Source organism: Pseudochaenichthys georgianus, chromosome 4 (genome assembly GCF_902827115.2).
Source record: "Pseudochaenichthys georgianus chromosome 4, fPseGeo1.2, whole genome shotgun sequence".
NCBI classification, from domain to species: domain Eukaryota; kingdom Metazoa; phylum Chordata; class Actinopteri; order Perciformes; family Channichthyidae; genus Pseudochaenichthys; species Pseudochaenichthys georgianus.
The window spans coordinates 38,572-58,077 of record NC_047506.1 but is presented as its reverse complement, the minus strand read 5'-3'; the positions used below and the strand labels follow the sequence as shown (position 1 = coordinate 58,077).

General features: G+C 41.4%; 1 protein-coding gene across 1 annotated transcript in view; it reads right to left on the bottom strand.

The window, feature by feature from the left end:
- Positions 1-19,506, bottom strand: part of nme7 (NME/NM23 family member 7) — a 50,838-nt gene that overhangs the window by 1,701 nt on the left and 29,631 nt on the right. The window contains exon 11 of the mRNA XM_034081959.2: positions 4,082-4,189. Coding sequence (XP_033937850.1) covers positions 4,082-4,189 — 108 coding nt within the window. The remainder of the gene's footprint in view (positions 1-4,081; positions 4,190-19,506) is intronic.

Below are 19,506 nucleotides of genomic sequence, written 5' to 3'. Positions count from 1 at the left end.
TGGAGCACGAACGCAACCCTGTGATCCGCCATTGTTGTTGTTGTTGGCGAAACGCATCAGCAATGACGCGGGTGTGAGCAGGAGAGGTGGGGCTATGGCGTCATCAAGAAATGATCGTATAGGGCAGTGACCACCAACTGGCGGCCCGCGGGCCACATCCGGCCCGCCAGACATTCTCATCCGGCCCGCACGACGGGGGTGACTGTGGCATTGGCGGAGTGGTTACTGCGTTCTCGTGAGTAAGGTGCAGTACCGGAGTCCAACAGAGAGGCAGCAGCTGCGAGTCAGTGGAATGCGTACTGCGAAACCTTCCCTGCCTTGAAGAAGAAGTGATCCTTCGTTGTGAAGAGTGCTTTGTGCACTCCGCAACACAGCAGTAGCCCCGCTACAGACAGAGTCCAACAGAGAGGCTGGAGCTGCGGGACAGTAGCCTAGAAGCAGGGTTGGGTTGTAACGGAATACATAACGGCGTTACGTAATCAGAATACAAAAATCAAGTAGGCTAACTGTATTCAGCTGGCGATACATTTGAAAAACGAGTAATCTGATTACAGTTACTTTCGTAAACCTGAAGTGAATACATTTTGGAATACTTATTGGAATTATTGGTGGAAAGGTTTCCTCACAAAATGTAATATTCATTACCGGCAGAACTGTGTGCACTGCACGGCGCTGCAGCATGTCTGTGAGCGAGAGAGAGATGCAGCGTGTCTGTGAGGCCCCGCCCCCGCACGCAGATGAGAGAGAGATCTCTTTTTAAATATATTGAAAGTTAGAAATGGAGATGGTTAGATAAAATGTGAAAGATAACGTTTATGTAGCATTTATTTATTGTTGAAATGATGACATTTATAACGGGATGAAATCAAAGTGAGTGGCCTGCTGCTGCTGAAGGCATGGGGCAAGTGACTGGAAACAGTTTTAAAAGTTTCAGAATAATAATAATAATAAATAATAATGATAATTAATTCTATTTAGGGGCGCCTTTCAAAGCACCCAAGGACACCTTACAATTCATAACATATTCCAAGGAAAGGTTTTAAGACGGTACAAAGAATGCAGTCCGGGTGATGTTTTTGATGTGGGTGCAGATGAGAGAGCTGTCCAGAATGACACCAAGATGTTGTGTTTGTGTTCTTGATAAGCCATTAAAACAGTAAAATACGTGTCTCCTGTGCACCAAAACATACCCATCTGTTATGGAAAAATAAAGTATTCCAAAAGTATTCTAAAAGTAATCTGAATACTTTTTTAAGACACGTAACTGTATTCTGATTACTTTCAGAGCATGCGCTGAAGAGTCTGCTAAGCTTTATGTGGTCCGCCCCCCCCCCCCAATACAATTCTGGGCTATATAAAAATCGCTGGCCCGTGTCTATTGGTTACATTTCGGCCCTTGGACAAATGTAGTTGGTGATCCCTGGTATAGGGCGTACACACGGAGCCGCAAGCGTTTCGTCTCCAGACTTACCCACTTCAGGGTAACTTCGCGGCTCCGTTTCGGCCTCGTGTGGACGAACCGTCTCGACCAGTGGTTCTCAACCGGTCAGGCCTCGTGTGGACGAACCGTCTCGACCAGTGGTTCTCAACCGGTCAGGCCTCGTGTGGACGAACCGTCTCGACCAGTGGTTCTCAACCGGTCAGGCCTCGGGACCCACTTTTTACTTGGTCAATAAATCGCGACCCAACATTTTGAACCACTCAAATATATTCAACAGAACATCGTGCTGTATTATACGCTTTTCAGCATACAATATTAATTAAAGTGAAGTACAGGGCATATATCCCTTCACAGAACTAAAGTATGCTTTTAAAAAGGTTTAATGAGCGCTAGCGGATTCAACTGATTCCGTCTCCGTGTGGACGGGGCCTCAGAGTGTCTTCTCTTAATAACTCTGTTAACCTTATATCGCTCTAACACTAGCTGTCGACGTCAGAACAGAGAGACGGTAGAAGATTCAAGGCTTTTTTTATTGTCACTATTTGATCAGTTGTATTGTGCTGCACTGTTGGAGGAGCCACACTGACGCTTTGCACACATGACAATGAAAGCCTTGAATCTCGAGAAAGGTTCTGTTCTGTTAATAACTCTGTCGATCAAGCCACCTCGCCTCGCTCTCACGCTAGCTGTCGACGTCAGACCAGAGCGATGGTAGGAGAGCTTCAGAGGGAATTCTCCCGCTGCCCTTTGTGTCCCCTGATGGTAAAATGGCAGCTCAGTCTCCGGCTAATGTTTAACAAGGAGTCATTTGTGCAGCGACAGATCAGGAGGGAACAATGACGCTCGGCGGTCAGACCCACTCCCTGGGAAACAATGGTTTTGTTTCAAATCCCTCCTCCTCTCCCTCGGAGTGAGCGAAGGAGTCATGAGACCCGACTCAAAACTTCACAGAGAGTCGGGGGCTTTTTGTTCTCGCACAGAACAAATGCAAAGGTAGCTGTTTATGCATCACGATGGCAAGAGTACACACATCCTGTACTCAAGTAGAAGTACAGATACTCGTGTTTAAAGTACTCTGGTGAAAGTAGAAGTACTGACTAAAGTACTTTACTCAAGTCAAAGTAAAGAGGCTTTGAAGTGTACTTCAGTAAAAAGTACCCATAGCTAGCAGCTGCTTTAAAGAGTACCTGACATCCCTTTATATTAATAGAACAATAATGTCATTGTTAGCTAATGAATGTTTCCATGCTGAACAACGGCAACATGACAACGTTTCCATTGGTCCCTCTTCTTTAGAGGAGACCAGGAAGTGATGGATACACGGATCGTGTTCCAACCAATAGGCACGCAGTGACTCTAAAGAATAATGACCACGCACCAAACACACATTCAGACTAAAGGAACCAGCTGTTTGGGAAATGAGAGAAGTAGAAAGTACAAGTATTTGAGTTCAACATGTAAGAAGTAGAAAGTACAGGTATTTGAGTTCAACGTGTAAGAAGTAGAAAGTACAGGTATTTGAGTTCAACGTGTAAGAAGTAGAAAGTACAGGTATTTGAGTTCAACATGTAAGAAGTAGAAAGTACAGGTATTTGAGTTCAACGTGTAAGAAGTAGAAAGTACAGGTATTTGAGTTCAACGTGTAAGAAGTAGAAAGTACAGGTATTTGAGTTCAACATGTAAGAAGTAGAAAGTACAGGTATTTGAGTTCAACGTGTAAGAAGTAGAAAGTACAGGTATTTGGGTTCAACATGTGAGAAGTAGAAAGTACAGGTATTTGGGTTCAACATGTGAGAAGTAGAAAGTACAGGTATTTGGGTTCAACATGTGAGAAGTAGAAAGTACAGGTATTTGGGTTCAACATGTGAGAAGTAGAAAGTACAGGTATTTGAGTTCAACATGTAAGAAGTAGAAAGTACAGGTATTTGAGTTCAACATGAGAGAAGTAGAAAGTACAGGTATTGGGGTTCAACATGTAAGAAGTAGAAAGTACAGGTATTTGGGTTCAACATGTAAGAAGTAGAAAGTACAGGTATTTGAGTTCAACATGTGAGAAGTAGAAAGTACAGGTATTTGTGTTCAACATGTAAGAAGTAGAAAGTACAGGTATTTGAGTTCAACATGTGAGAAGTAGAAAGTACAGGTATTTGTGTTCAACATGTAAGAAGTAGAAAGTACAGGTATTTGAGTTCAACATGAGAGAAGTAGAAAGTACAGGTATTTGTGTTCAACATGAGAGAAGTAGAAAGTACAGGTATTTGAGTTCAACATGAGAGAAGTAGAAAGTACAGGTATTTGTGTTCAACATGTAAGAAGTAGAAAGTACAGGTATTTGAGTTCAACATGTAAGAAGTAGAAAGTACAGGTATTTGAGTTCAACATGAGAGAAGTAGAAAGTACAGGTATTTGTGTTCAAAATGTAAGAAGTCAAAGTAAAAAGTCGTCAGAAAAATAAGTAGTGGAGTAGTGAAGTACTGATACCAGAAACATGTACTTAAGTACAGTAACGAAGTACTTGTACTCCTCTACTTCCCACCTCTGCCTGGAAGACACAGAGGAAACCTATCATGTCAGATGAGAGGAAGCACTGTGGGTGTTTTCTTCAGCAGTGCATGGTGGGTAAATAAAAGAGCCACCCACCTCCAGAGGCCCGTCTTCAGGGAGGTCCGTGCAGTGGACGACGTTCTTCACTTTGTCTTTCCCGTGAAGAGCGCGCACCGTGTCCGGCCGCAGATGACGGGAAATCTCCTGTTGGAGGAAAACGTCTCAGCTGTGATTCCTTCCTCAAACACTTGTATTTTTCTACCCTTAAAGTCACCGGGTTAATCCCCATGAGATCACACACTTGTTTTATAATGGAGACCTGGCCAAGAACAGCACAACACAGTTTAACAAAGCCTAAAACACGAAGTATACTTACTTAAATACACTTTTGAGGTACTTGTACTTCACTTCAGTACTTCCATTTTCTACAACTTAATACTTCTACAACATATCAGAGGCAAATATTGCACCTTTCACTTCAAATAAATTATAGATTATTATTATTATTACTACAGATAAACCTTAAGGCTCCTTTTCCCATTTTCGTTCTTACTTTTGGAAAAACAAATCAGAGAAAGTCCTTCGACCGAAGATTTCCAATGTCATATTTCAGGTTTGAAAGAGGAGATAGGTAAGGTAGGAGTCGATCAATAAAAACCGACCAATGACTGAGGCCTCTCGCACGTGAAGCAGATCAATTCACTTTTGAAAGTGAAAGCTGTTGGCTCAGCTCCAAACTTCGGATCCAGACGTCACATGACTAAAATCTGGCTGAAATGTCGAGCTAAAAACCACCGTGATAAAGACGTGTGGCTCAGAACTGGATAGAAAGTCAATATATGACAAGGCAACGCTGATAGTCAAAGGAAACACAAAACCATTACAGGAAACCAGATTAAACACACTCGATCTTAATCAAGTTATCAAGTACTGTACTTAAGTACGGGTTTGACACTTCATTCTGTACTTCTACTAATATTTCAGGGGCAAATCACAGCTAGTGTTTTGCTACAGATTCTCACGACAAAATATACATGAATGATTAAAGTACGATGAAGCCAACCTCCTATCCATCCCCACCGGCATCAATCACCGGACCTGGGGGGACAGAGCCCCCTCCCTCTGGACCTCACTCCCACAACCCATCAGAGACGGCACTGACCTCACCACCTTCAACACACTCACAAAAACTCTATTATTTAACTATATATTTATTTGTTGTTCCTTTATTTTATTTTATCTTCACTATATCTGTAAAGCGTCTTTGAGCACCTGTAAAAGCGCTAACAAATGAAATCTATTATTATTATGTAGTAGATCAGTATTAAGTATATAAAGTAGTTCAAATTAGCTCCCACTTTGCCATCTGCAAGATACTTTAATTTAAAAAGCGCGATTCTGCACGATGAGAAGTTTTTATTTTGAAGCTAATATTTTTCATTTTCACTAAAATACATTTTATTTCACAGGTAACAGGGGATTTTCGAAACTTTAGGTTGACTACTTTCACTAATTGAATGCTGATTGTTTGACCTTTTAATGCAGAAATGTAGAGAACATCGAGTCAAATACCTTTAGTGGTAGTAGTGGCTATCGATTTAAAACCCTAGGTATTTAAAAATAGTAGACACCAGCTTAATTTGATGGATTTATCTGGTTACAACTTTCTAGGCTAACAGTTCTTTAAAAACACAGACAAACCATCTTATTGGCATTTTGACAGAGCCTCATGGAGGTTACATCATGAAGTGAAATGTCCTGAAGTGAAGTTTGAATGTGAACGCCCTGCCCTGTTGCACGCTGTGATTACTCAGCAGTAAGTAACTCACATGTGACACAAGCACAGGAAGTGACAAAACTCTCACACTCAGCAACATTGGTTAAACACTCACTGACTCCACTTCCTGTTTCCATTTCCAGGCGTTAGGAACTGTTAACTGCAGCAAAACGTAAGTCTGGAGCTTTCTAACGGCACCAAGTATCCAAATCACTCCTTCAGATTCACACTGTTTCACCCTCTGTCTGAAACCAGAGCCCAGTCTGCTCTGATTGGTCTACAGCTTAAAGATGTCCCTCGTACAATGTGTTGGAGCGCTAGCCAATAGAAGCGCGAGTGTTACTTAGTAATGTCACTATGATCCGGAAGTAAACAAATGAGTCCAATGGAGGCGTTTGCAGACCATTTACATCAGGGGTGGGGAACCTCCGGCCCGTATACGGCCCGCGAGACAATTTGGTACGGCCCTCGAGGTAATTTATAAACACACGCAAAAAAGAAAAAAAATTAAGAAATCTAGACCGCAAAATAATTAAACAAGTGAGTGCCTGTTTTTCCTGGCCACGGTCAGGGTCCTTGAACACAACACGAGCCTAACTGTCATCACGTGGTATATGTCTCGTCTGACTGGGGTGCAGTTCTGACGGAGAGCACCGGAACGTGGCTCGGCACTTCAGATAAGGAGCCGTACACATGCTCCAGTTTCTGCGTGTCTGTGTCTTTAGCTGAAAGCCCAGTGGCGATCTGTTCATCTGTCATTCTGATCATAGAGTCAATAACTTTGCTGTTATTAGCATCTGGTTAGCTAGCTATGCTAACGAATATAAGAAGCTTGTTCTCCAACCAGTGAGGTAAAGACACATCTTTATATGAACATTATAGTTATAAAAAAATAAGAGAATAAAGTAAACAGGTATAAAATACTATATGACAGTAAACAAAAGTTGTTATTAATAAACAAGAATACAGTTTGAAAGGAGAGTGATTTGTAAAATATCCATAAAGAAAAAGTAAATCTGTTTACAGTTCTGTTTCATCTGGGTGTTGAGAGATGTATCCATAGATCTACTAATGTTGCTCTCAAAGTGCAGCAGATTGATGCTTTCAACTTCAACATTTAAAAAAAAAAAATCTTCCCAGGGGAGCATGCCCCGGACCCCCCTAGAGGAGCTTAGGTCCCCCCCCACTTAAATCATGTCCACATGGACAGGAAACTAAATACATTTGCACACATCTTGTGTCCATATCTTTCTGTTTTGGTGGTCACGCCACACCATGCACGTGCATGCATGCGCGAGTCATGGTGATATATCTGGATTAAGAGGTTGCTTTTTCTTTGCACAGAATGAAAGAAAGAAGAAACAGGGTTCATACACTTTTTCACCAATGATTTTCAATGACTTCTCCATGACCTTTACCTCATTTTCCATGACCAAAAAAAAATTCCCACTGAAAATGGTTTATTTGAACATGGAACAGGAAAATAAGATCTGCATATGAAACATGTTGTGCCTATCTAAAACAAATCAAATAGTAGGCTTACTAGCTTCTACACGCTAAAGCAACTGTAGTCAGGGAGGCTGGTATGAAAAAGGTGGCAAGGACCCGACCCCTGAAAGCAGCAGTGTCAATAATAACAGAAACGCCAAAGAGTCACATCTAATAGAAATATATAAAAGCATTTATTTTAATTGTGTAGCAGTCAGTTTATAATTCTGGCAGCACTGTTGAGCATTTTGAAAATGTATTGTCATGCCTCTGTGCAAGGCTTAGTCTTTCTATCTTTATAGCCACTGGTGTAAAGTAACTAAGTTCATAAACTCAACAAGTACTATACGTGGGTACAATTTTGAGATACTTGTACTTTATTTAAGTATTTCAATGTTTTGCTACTTTGTACTTCTACTCCTCTACAGTTCAGAGGTACATGGTGTACTTCTACTCCTCTACAGTTCAGAGGTACATGGTGTACTTCTACTCCTCTACAGTTCAGAGGTACATGGTGTACTTCTACTCCTCTACAGTTCAGAGGTACATGGTGTACTTCTACTCCTCTACAGTTCAGAGGTACATGGTGTACTTCTACTCCTCTACAGTTCAGAGGTACATGGTGTACTTCTACTCCACTACAGTTCAGAGGTACATGGTGTACTTCTACTCCTCTACAGTTCAGAGGTACATGGTGTACTTCTACTCCACTACAGTTCAGAGGTACATGGTGTACTTCTACTCCACTACAGTTCAGAGGTACATGGTGTACTTCTACTCCTCTACAGTTCAGAGGTACATGGTGTACTTTTCCTCCATTACATATATTTAATACCTTTAGATACTTCACAGATCTGTATGAATGATGTGAAATATAACCAAGTGTTGAATCAGACTTTAGTTCCACCTGGAGTAAATCCACCAGCTACCCTGCAGTCTACAAAGTACTTCAGACTAGCTGCACCTCCACCAGCTACCCTGCAGTCTACAAAGTACTTCAGACTAGCTGCACCTCCACCAGCTACCCTGCAGTCTACAAAGTACTTCAGACTAGCTGCACCTTCACCAGCTTTGAGAACACTTTCATGATCAATCATTATAAAACATATCATATATATTATTCTGAAATGGACCAATCTGCACAACGACTACTTTTACTGTCTTTCGCTATATTTTGATGAGAATACTTTTCTACTTTCACTTGAGGAACATTTTGAATGCAGGACTTTTACTGTAACAGAGTATTCCTACACTCTGGTTCTTCTACTTTTACTCAAGTACAAGATCTGAGTACTTCTACTTTTACTACCAGATCAGAGTACTTCTACTTTTACTCAAGTACAAGACCTGAGCACTTCTACTTTTACTCAAGTACAAGACCTGAGTACTTCTACTTTTACTCAAGTACAAGACCTGAGTACTTCTACTTTTACTCAAGTACAAGATCTGAGTACTTCCACTTCTACTAAAGTACAATATCTGAGTACTTCTACTCGAGTACAATATCTGAGTACTTCTACTTATCTGAGTACTTCTACTTTAACTCAAGTACAAGACCTGAGTACTTCTACTTTTACTTAAGTAAAAGACCTGAGTACTTCTACTTTTACTCAAGTAAAATATCTGAGTACTTCTACTTTTAATCAAGTACAAGATCTGAGTACTTCTACTTTTACTCAAGTACAAGATCTGAGTACTTCTACTTTTAATCAAGTACAAGATCTGAGTACTTCTACTTTTACTCTAGCACAATATCTATACTTATACCACCTCCGTTTATAGCCTATGAAAAAAACTATTAGAAAACGAAGGCTAAAGCTAACGTTAGCAGATAGTGACAATGTATGCTAGCTAGCTAGCTCAACGATTCCTTAATGATATTGTGACAGAAAAACATTTCAGTTCACATCACGCTCTGCCGCTCTGCTCTGAACACCTGAACGGCCCGTTCCAACAGCTGTTCACCAGCGGCTCAGTCTGTGCCACAGTGACTCCGCACAGTTAACGAACGCACCGTAGATAATGTAGCTGACCGTCATCCCGGAGCAGCAGAGTTCAGCCGACAGGCAGGAAGACTCGAGCACACAGCTCGCGCTTCATATATTAAAAAATAATAACATGCGCGTCATGATGGCACATAACAGCTCGCGACCGCAGATTATTTTGGCGATTAGATAAAATGTAAATTATATTTGACGCAACTTTAGTTCCATTTCCATGACTTTTCCAAAACTTTGGGAAAAACATCGTTTTCCATAACTTTTCCAGGGCCTGGAATTTGCATTTTGAATTTCCATGACTTTTCCAGGTTTTCAATGACCGTACGAACCCTGAAGAAATAAATGGGATGTGATTTTAGTATTTTTAAGCCGAGGTCAATAATTTGTACGGCCCTCAGAGGATGTTGAAAAAATTGAAATGGCCCTTGAGAGGAAAAAGGTTCCCCACCCCTGCTTTACATTAAAACCTATAGAACACACTACAACAAAAACAACCTAAAAAGCAGAATAGTTCCTCTTTAAGGGACGTATTGAATTCAGGACTTGCACGTATAACAGAGTATTTCTAAATTGTCTAAATCCAGAAATTGACATTATATCAAATGTATACAATGTCAATTTCTGGATTTTCTTTTGATATTCTGACTCTCACTGTTCAAATAAACCATTACAATTATAGACTGTTCATTTATTTGTAAGTGGGTAAACTTAAAGGGGACCTATCATGCAAAATGCACTTTCTGATGTCTTTTATACATGTGTCCCCGGTGTGTCAGGGAACTCACGCAGCGTCAGAAAATAAAACCCTCTCTCTTTTCCTCCGTACCCAAATCTCTAAAAACGGGGAACAACGGAGCTGATCCAGATTTGCGCCCGATATGACGTAATATCTGAAATGTGGACCCACGGGCCAATCAGAAACGTTGCTATCAGAAACAATGCCCGACTGTTTTGGACGTAATACGGTCGGTGTTTACATTAGCATCGCTAACACTCAGAGCTAACCTGTACTGGAGAGCATGTGTGTGAAGAAGCAGGAAGTAGAAAGGAACTCACCTTGTGGTGTAACCGGCAAGAGAGAAAGCCTTTGAGCTCCAGACTGTTTCAGAGAGAATCCTTGATAATCCATGATATGGCGTTTCATCACGGCAGCGTTTAGTTTAGACGGTAGCTGCCGGGTCCCGCATGAGCTCAGACCCCTCCTCTTTAAAGCTTTATACCCCAAATCAGCACTTTAGAAACAGGAAGTGAAATAGAGGGATATGAGGCATGGCTAGAATGATCTGTTTGGTATTTTGAGCAAAACACTTCATAGACATGTTTTTTATATTTTGTTATATATCTGAGACCCAGGCTATTGCCTAAAAATAGCATGAGGTGACCTTTAACAAAATCTGCAGTATATACTGATTAACAGTTTAATTTAAGGATTGTTTTCAGACCATAGTATTTAGACTCTTACTGGAGTAAAGGATCAGATTTAATTGTCCTTAAATGTGAATATCCTCTCAGACTGTACCCCGGTTCCTCTTCTCAGTGTTTCCCAGGTTTATCTGGAGAGTGTCTTTCCTTCGGTGAGGTCAGAGCGTCTCTCTGCCCTTTGCTTCTCCTGAAACACCAGCCTCCCACCGGGCCACACGTGAATAATTAATTCACCAAGACCTCTTTAACTCTAAAGGAATGCAAACAGCCACAAATAGAGAGCATGTGTAGAATGTGATACACGAGGAAAAGCAAAGCATGTGAAATCTGGAGCTTTAAACGTTCGCACAAAGCCAGTTTTGGTTGAAATACTTCCGATGACATCTTCTTTATGTGTGCAGAGTTTATTAGAGTGCACTCAAAGGGCAGGAACAAAACACAAGGCCGTAAATCAGGCCAAACAAAAACCTTGAGGAGAAACAAAAACAAGCCTCCCGCTTCTAATGATTGGTTTTTACTGCAAATCATTAAAGCGACTCCGAGAGAAACGCTGGTTCAAGGATCCTAGGAACTGAGGATCACCTTGGAACTAAATCCATTCTGATTTGTGCTATTTTTCAACGAGGGGCACCTTCTCAACCGATGGATCTGTTTTCAACAAAAGAAAAAGCATCCCTTATTGGACATCAGAGCCAGGCACACTTGCCAACCCTCCCGATTTTCGCGGGAGACTCCCGATGTCACGGCCCTCTCCCGGTTTCCTCCCGGGGTCGTATTTCTCCCGCATTTCTCCCGATGTCTGACAAAATCAGATTTACTCAGGACTGTTTCCACTCGAACTTTAATACAGTTACACCATTGTTTGGTTTCCATGGTAACGCGTCTCTTTAGTAGCGCGTGCAACTGAAAGTCTGAGAGGGTGAGGGAGACAGTCACAGAAAACAGAACAATATTTGACAACTCGACCCTCTGCTCACTCCTTTGTCCAGCCCACACACATGCTCCATCAAGGATGCTGCTACAGGCCGCAAAGCAGTGCACTTACAACTACAATAAGCATGTTAATGTTAATCTAACAGCTCTGGCGATCCACTAGCACTAGCACCCCCCCCCCATTTTGCATTTTGAAATGCTCCCGATTTCTGAGGTCTCAAGGTTGGCAAGTATGGTGCCAGGAAATAAAATGAAATATTTTGTGAAGGCATCAAACATTGAAATTCGATAATTCTCATTTTAAAATATGCTTTCATCTGGTTTTATACATTTTTTAAAATGCTGGTACAGTGCCACACATTTCCAAAATACAGGAATTATGTTTGTCCCAACGAGGCCATTGTTTTGTTAAATCATATTGTAACTGGTTCATACTTGATAACATGATGAATTCTTAAATAAAGTAGATTTAACTGACTCAAATCAGTAGGCGGTATGTATAACTTTATTATAGGGCTGAAACATTTATAGCGAAATCTCAACATGGACTAGTTTTCAAAATTAAAGTTGCATGAGACGAATTATTTGTATGTGTCAAAATATCTTCTGAACTAAATATTGTGGTGCTGCAGGGATTTTCTGGCGGCACTTTGAATGAAGACATATTAAAGATTGTATTTTTAAACAGATACATGACAAAAAAGTCAAAATCCTGAATAGCAAACTCAATATCAGTCAAAAAAAAAATCCCAATTCGATTGTTTTCCAGTGGTAATTGAGTAGAAACACACGCCTTGTCCTTGAGTCAAGAAGCACAGCTGCAGCCTGGTGTCTGCGCCACATGAGACTAAAGCCACCGATGTAAAGGAGATTTACTCTGAGATAAAAGAATTCTTCGCTGCTCTCTGTAATTGCATTAGTTTCCATGAGTGACCCGCTGTCACACGTTAATTTGATTGTAATGAGTCCATCGTGGGCTCCACTGATGTTCCTGTGACGGCTGCTGCCTGCAGTTCAGTTCACACAGTGACCAGCGGGTCACATGACCCGCGGGTCACATGACCGTCCAGAAATCCTAAAGTCTCACGTCCGATCCTTCATGCACCGCTGGCTGCCCCCCCCCACCCCCCCCTCCCTGAGAACGAGTCTGTCACCATGTAAACGACTGCTAGCGTGTTTCTGAAAAAAGGCTCAGTCACTGTGTTATCAAAGGAACTTACAAACAGACACACACACACACACACACACACACACACACACACACCACACACACACACACACACACACACACACACACACACACACACACACACACACACACACACACACACACACACACCCACACACACACACACACACACCACACACACACACACACACACACACACACACACACACACACACACACACACACACACACACACACACAGTGAGGGAGATATGAAGGATAAAGCTGCCAAAACTACAAATATATAAGTTCATAAATATATTAGTATGTAATTTACAGAAATATTAAAAAGTTAATGTAAAATAAAACATATATAATTAAGTGATTTATGATTTTTTTTAATAAAAGTTAATATTGGTTAAAATTCGCTTTTTATTTTATTTATCTTTGCATAAATTACCCTATATTTCTTCTTATATAGATTTTATTTGAAAGTATTTTTTAATACATTCAATTGAAATGTATGTTTCTATTTATTAATGTATCATTTTTCCTTTTATTTGTATTTGATCTCATCGTTAATGTACAACTTTTTAGCGGAAGTTGCATTTCTTGTGTTTTTATTACGTCATATCATCGTTTTAATATGTTACTACTACTACATTGACCCTTCCATTTGAATCCACCTAAGGATTGACCCGATAAGCCTTGTGCCAAAGCCTTATCTTTAACTTGTACTTTAGTTACTTTGATGACTTCACATTTCTATTCTACTCAGACGGCTCTTTCAGGTGTACGACAGTGCACTATATTTAGCATCGTGGCCACCAGGAACAGCCGATATCTCTTTCCAGAAAAACATTACGCAGATGAGTCGAACATCAATAGCAGGAGCGTATTTTTATCCTCGGCGATGCTCACACACTTAGCCTCGTGCCACAGGAAGTTCAGGCCCCATTTGATCATCTCCTAAACTCATCTGAGACACAGCGAGGCACCTCAGCAGGTTGTGACCATCATACTAATGGGTCTAGTGCGGGGGAGGGGAGACATTACGTAAGATGTTACCTTAAAATAACAACTTCTAAATCATTTCAATGCTTTAAGGAGAACATTTCCTCCGTCAGCCTTCGGATGCACTCAGAGAGCGGGTCGTATCCAGCCTCTCGAGAAAAGAGCCTCTAGCTCTGTGGCGCTAAGTTGATTTGAGTGAAACTGGATCATATTTTATGGAGAAAATGTTTTCTAGGTTCCCTGTGATGTCACCCGGATGCTCTGCCCTGAGATGAAAGAAGTTCCTGACGGACACGAGGCTATTTTTGTTGCTAAGGTAAAGCTAAACAACGTAGCTCAGTTAGCGGTTCATTCAGTTAGCGATTAGCTCAGTTAGCAAAGCTACCACACACACACACACACACACACACACACACACACACACACACACACACACACACACACATACCATGTATACATCACTTCAGGGGACATTACATTGACTTACATGCATTTCCTGGAGACTTATCCTAACCTTAACCATAACCAACACATGCCTTACCCTAACCCTAATCAAGTCTTCACCCTAAAATTAATGATCCCCCTTATGGGGACCTCCAATTTGTCCCCATAAGGGAGGCGAGTCCCCATACGTGACTGTGTAAACAGATCATTTAGGTCCCCACAAGTATAGTAATGCTAGGCCACACACACACACACACACACACACACACACACACACACACACACACACACACACACACACACACACACACACACACACACACACCACACACACACACACACACACACACACACACACACACACACACACACACACACACACACACACACACACACACACACACACACACAACACAAGGCAGAGCTCCCAGGATGGCTGCTAAAGAAACGAAATATTCAATTTGTAATCTTGGAAAAAGACAATTGTTATTAACGCGTAGACCAGGGGTGTCAAACTCAATTTCATCGCGGGCCACATTCGCATAATGGTTGCACTCAAAGGGCCGGTTGTAACTATATAAATATATAATATATATAAAATAATGTATTATATTACATTATTGCCTCTGAATTGGATTATTATCGGATAGGATAATAACTTAGTAATTAACTACGTCTGAAAGCAGAAGTCCAGGGCAAATAATTGCAAGTCTCAAAACGAGATGCATTGTGGGACATGTAGTTTATGGGCAACCTGCTTCTGTAAAGTGGCATGTAACCGGTATAATAAACGTATTATATTCTTTGCAAGCTCTTGCGGGGCCGCATAAAATGAAGTCGCGGGCCGGATTTGGCCCCCGGGCCTTGAGTTTGACACCCCTGGCGTAGACGGTTACTCTTGCATATTTGGTTATTTTTTATCAAGTTAATTATAGAAGTTGAATTTACCTCAGTGTTTTTGAAGTGTTCTTGTAATTAACTTAATAAAACCAACACATGTTTTACCCTGGATCCAGAGCTGGGCTTCTTTTTGTTGGACTAAAAAGTAACATTGCGCTATGTATTGTGCTGTTGGTGCAAAACTATCAACTTGCTATTTTTGGATCTCAAGCAATGTAATAACATTAAATGCACATTCCAGCCGTCCATATTTACGACAGCAGTGTGGAATTACAGGGCCCTCTGAAACTGTGTTCATCTAAAAATACCAATACGTGCATTAAGTTGCTGAATAAAAGCAAAAGTTAAACACTGGGAGAGAGGAGAGTGGAGTGTGGGTGAGAACAGAGGACCGTTGTGTGTGTCCTCTCTGATATCAGGACGCATCACATGACGGAGCACGATCTCATGACTGAGGCCGGGTGTGGAGGTGTGAACACGCACATCCTGTATAGCATGAAGCTTAGTATGAAGCCTAATTAACGGCAGTTTTAATGTGCGGGAATATCTCACAACTCTCATGTGAGGAAAGTGTGTTTGAGTTCACCTAATGGAGCCGTGCAGCGACATTCATGTGATGTGTATAGATTAAATCAACTGGAAATAATCAATAGCAATGGACTCTTGACTATAAATAGACTTTCCGACCTCTTCATACAGTCGGCTCCAACCCGTCGGTCTGATAGCGATGCCGGGAAGGTCTTCTCACACTGCATTGAGAGGGAACACGTGGTGTACTTTGGTCCTGCGCAGAACAGTGTTACACACCCCCTCCGTGACCTCGGTCCGACACGTTTTCTCTCGGTGCCGCTGCTGTGAATGTTCATTTATCTCCTGTATCCAATGACTGAAATCCACTGAAGAGTAAGGGGTGGTAATGTTTAGGTTATTGGTCAGATAATACCGAGGTCAGTCTGAGGTCACGCGGTTACGAAACAGCTGCAACGCCCTGTCGGTGACTCGGGTCTGAAGCAAGGTTTTTAAAGAGAAAGAAGGAGAATACTCGATCACATATTGTTGAGTATTAAACGGTTCATACTGCATACATGTTATGACTGCAGTCAGCATGTCGTTGTGTCCCCGAAGACACTTCACCCCAAATTGCTCCGTTGGGGATTGTCCACAGCACTGAATGTATGTAAGTCGCTTTGGATAAAAAAAAAAATCTAATATATAGAAAAAAAAATCTAATATATTCAATTATATTATATCAATATCGGACTTTAACTGCACGATTATCCTATGTGAATTAATAACGCTCATGTACAGGACGGAAAGACGTAAATAATAATATGTTTCACATACATGTTTTCCAGTTAGCGTCAATACCGATATACATATATATATTATTTATTTTAAAAGCACTATTTCTTGTGAAAATGTGGAGATTTTCTCTGTTAAATATCATATCAAATCAACATATCTTTGGGTTTTGGACTGACTACACAAGACATTAAATATATCAACTATTTTCAGACATTTAATATTGAAACGTTAAAAATGAAAAACGATTTAATTGTTAATACAAAATCATCTTTAATGGCGGCCTATCCTACATTCCCCGTGCAATTCCCCATCATTTATTGACCATTTTTATCCGTGGGTATAATTTAATTTATCTTTACAAAGAAGAGAAACAACCAGCACACAGTATTAAAGCCAACCACAGGCAGATCAGAGGAGGGTCGCTTATAAAAGGACGGCTGTAAAAGCTTAATTAATTTGGCATCAAAGAGCTATAGTGTTTAGTGTCACATGACCTAGAACTCATTAGCCAATTAGCAACCCTCTTCCTGCTTTGTAAGAAAATCAGAAACATTGTTGACTGATGCTTGAGGACAGAAAGTGAAACAACAAAATTAGAGACAGAGGAAATGACAAAGCACAAAACAGTAGAACATGTTTTTTAACAACAGTAACAGCTGAGTCATGGAGGACCAACCGCTGAGCTAGAAAGGACGAGTGCAGGTGTGCAGTGTCTTATCATTACGCACGCACGCACACGCGCACACACACACACACACACTGAAAGTGTCTTGCTTTTCATGTGTTCAGTTTTCCATATTGCATTTAAATTAAATTAAATAAAAATGACACCTGTGTAATGTATATTGTATGCTATGTTTTGATTTGAATTGTAGTTTTAATGTTTTCCAACAAGCCGTTTAGGACAGAGAGTGAATACTCAGACTACACAGAGATGCTGTTTGAGAAACCAATGTGAGTTTGGAACATTGAACAATGTGAATCTATTCTAGTCGACCTCAACAATGGAAATATGATAGCTCCTGCCCCCCCCTCCCTGTGAGCCCACTGTGCTCTGATTGGTCAGCTCTGCTCTGATGAGTCCACCACCGTTACAGCGGAACATCAGTGACTATGTGTTACAATGGCGTTTGTTAGCAACCAGGAAATGACACCAGTAAGGACAAACAGATGAGAATGCTGCGTGGGGTCTGGGGGCCGTGTTGGCGGGACGTTGCGGGGCTGTGAGGAGGGGACAGTGTGAGCTGGGTTCATGTCCTGCTTGCTGCGTGGGGTCAGCGAGACAGCGAGACATCGCGAATGGACCGTGGAAAGGGGGGGATGCTGAGGAGGCTGCAGCACCCCCATCTGCGAGGCTCCACTCGCGTTCTGGGGCAGCAGACAGGTCTTCTCTGAGTTAGAGCTTTACTCGCTACAGGGTGCACTTTGAGGGTTTTGACTCTGCAGACCGTTCACATGCAGAACAACCTTCATAACAACAAGGGGACGGTGATAACCGGAAAAGCATGACATGGGACCTTTAACACAAGAACCGCCAGAGATTTGTTATACCTAAAACCGCCACCGGGGTCAAATTGACCCAGCATTAGAATGCATTGATTTTCAAGGTAAAAGTATTGCTTTAAAAAGAAAAATGGTCCTGTGGTATTGGTATTTTGACAAGCAATTTAGTTAAATTGTTTAGTTTATTAACGGTACAACATAGCGTTTCGTGAGGCGGTTGTCGTTGTTGGGTGAAAGCAAACAGCTGTTTGCTGCGGAGCGCAACGCAAGCAGTCTCCCGTGAGCGGGAGCGCGCTCCTTCACCACAGACTGTCGCTATCAATCTATCTATCTATCTCTCAATCTACAAGGAACCGCAGTAGACAAAAGACGTTGCTATAGCAACACGTCATGTTTGTTTACACGCGAAATCAATAGCGGGAAAAGGGGTGGGGTCAATATGACCCGCTTGGCGGAAATAGGTATAAATGGCAATTTTTTTGGCGATTTCTTCAATCTGACTTCATATTGACAATTGTTAACAACAGAGGGTGCTACATAACACACTCTCAGGAAAAGTCACGGACTGGGAGACTTTAATATGTTATTGAAAAAAAGTTACATACAATAAAAAACAGCTCTGGGTCAAATTGACCCGATTGGCGGTTCTAGTGTTAAGTGTGCTGCAGTGTCAGATGAGGACATGGTTTAGCGACGTTTGAGTCCAACAATTGGCTTTAATTCAATATATTCAGAAAAGTTTCTTCTGGATCAATAAAAGCGTTATTTTATAAACAGACCAGACTGAGTTTGCATCTCATGACGAATATGAACATACCCATAGCCTCAAAAAGTGGGAGCTGCAGTGTTTATTAATATAGAAACTCATCCAAGTGTAAATGTACTACAACTTCTCTGTACTCTGTGACTTTGGCGTTTAAAGGGCCAGTACACTGCGGTCCAGTCAAATATGTGGTTCCTTGGTCACCTGCAGCGGCTTGAATCCCAGACTCACTGAGTAACTAGAATTACCGCCTCGTGGTTCAATACCTCCAACAGCCAGTAGAAGTAATAGTATTCTTTCAGTCTATTCAAAATGTCACCATACTTTAGCTTTTCCTTATTATGAGTGAAACATTTCCATATTTAGAGTATGCATTGTTGTGTTATGGTCAAAACTTGTGAGGTCCCAGTGACCTTTGACCACCAGAATCTCAATTCCCAAATCCCCCACATTCATAGCACGGCACACAGGGACATTTTGACTCTGCCTTTAATAACCCACACTATGAAGCAGTTGGCAGCTTTTATACCGCGCCTGGCGAGCAGTGTGAGAGTACTTCAAAGTACTAGTGCCCACTCCAAACTTGGACTGTTCAGGCACTTGAACCGACAACCTTCCCATTCATAACGACTGAGGTACTGCCACCACTGAATTCTTGAGTTACGGCATCATAGAGCGGTGCAGTGACGAGTCCTAAAACCCGGAAGTGAGTCAGCATTTTACCACTTCCTGCTCCCTCGTCTCAGAGCCAATGGGATCTCTCCGTAGGGTTTAGAACTAGTTTTTGGAAAATATCTGAACTAA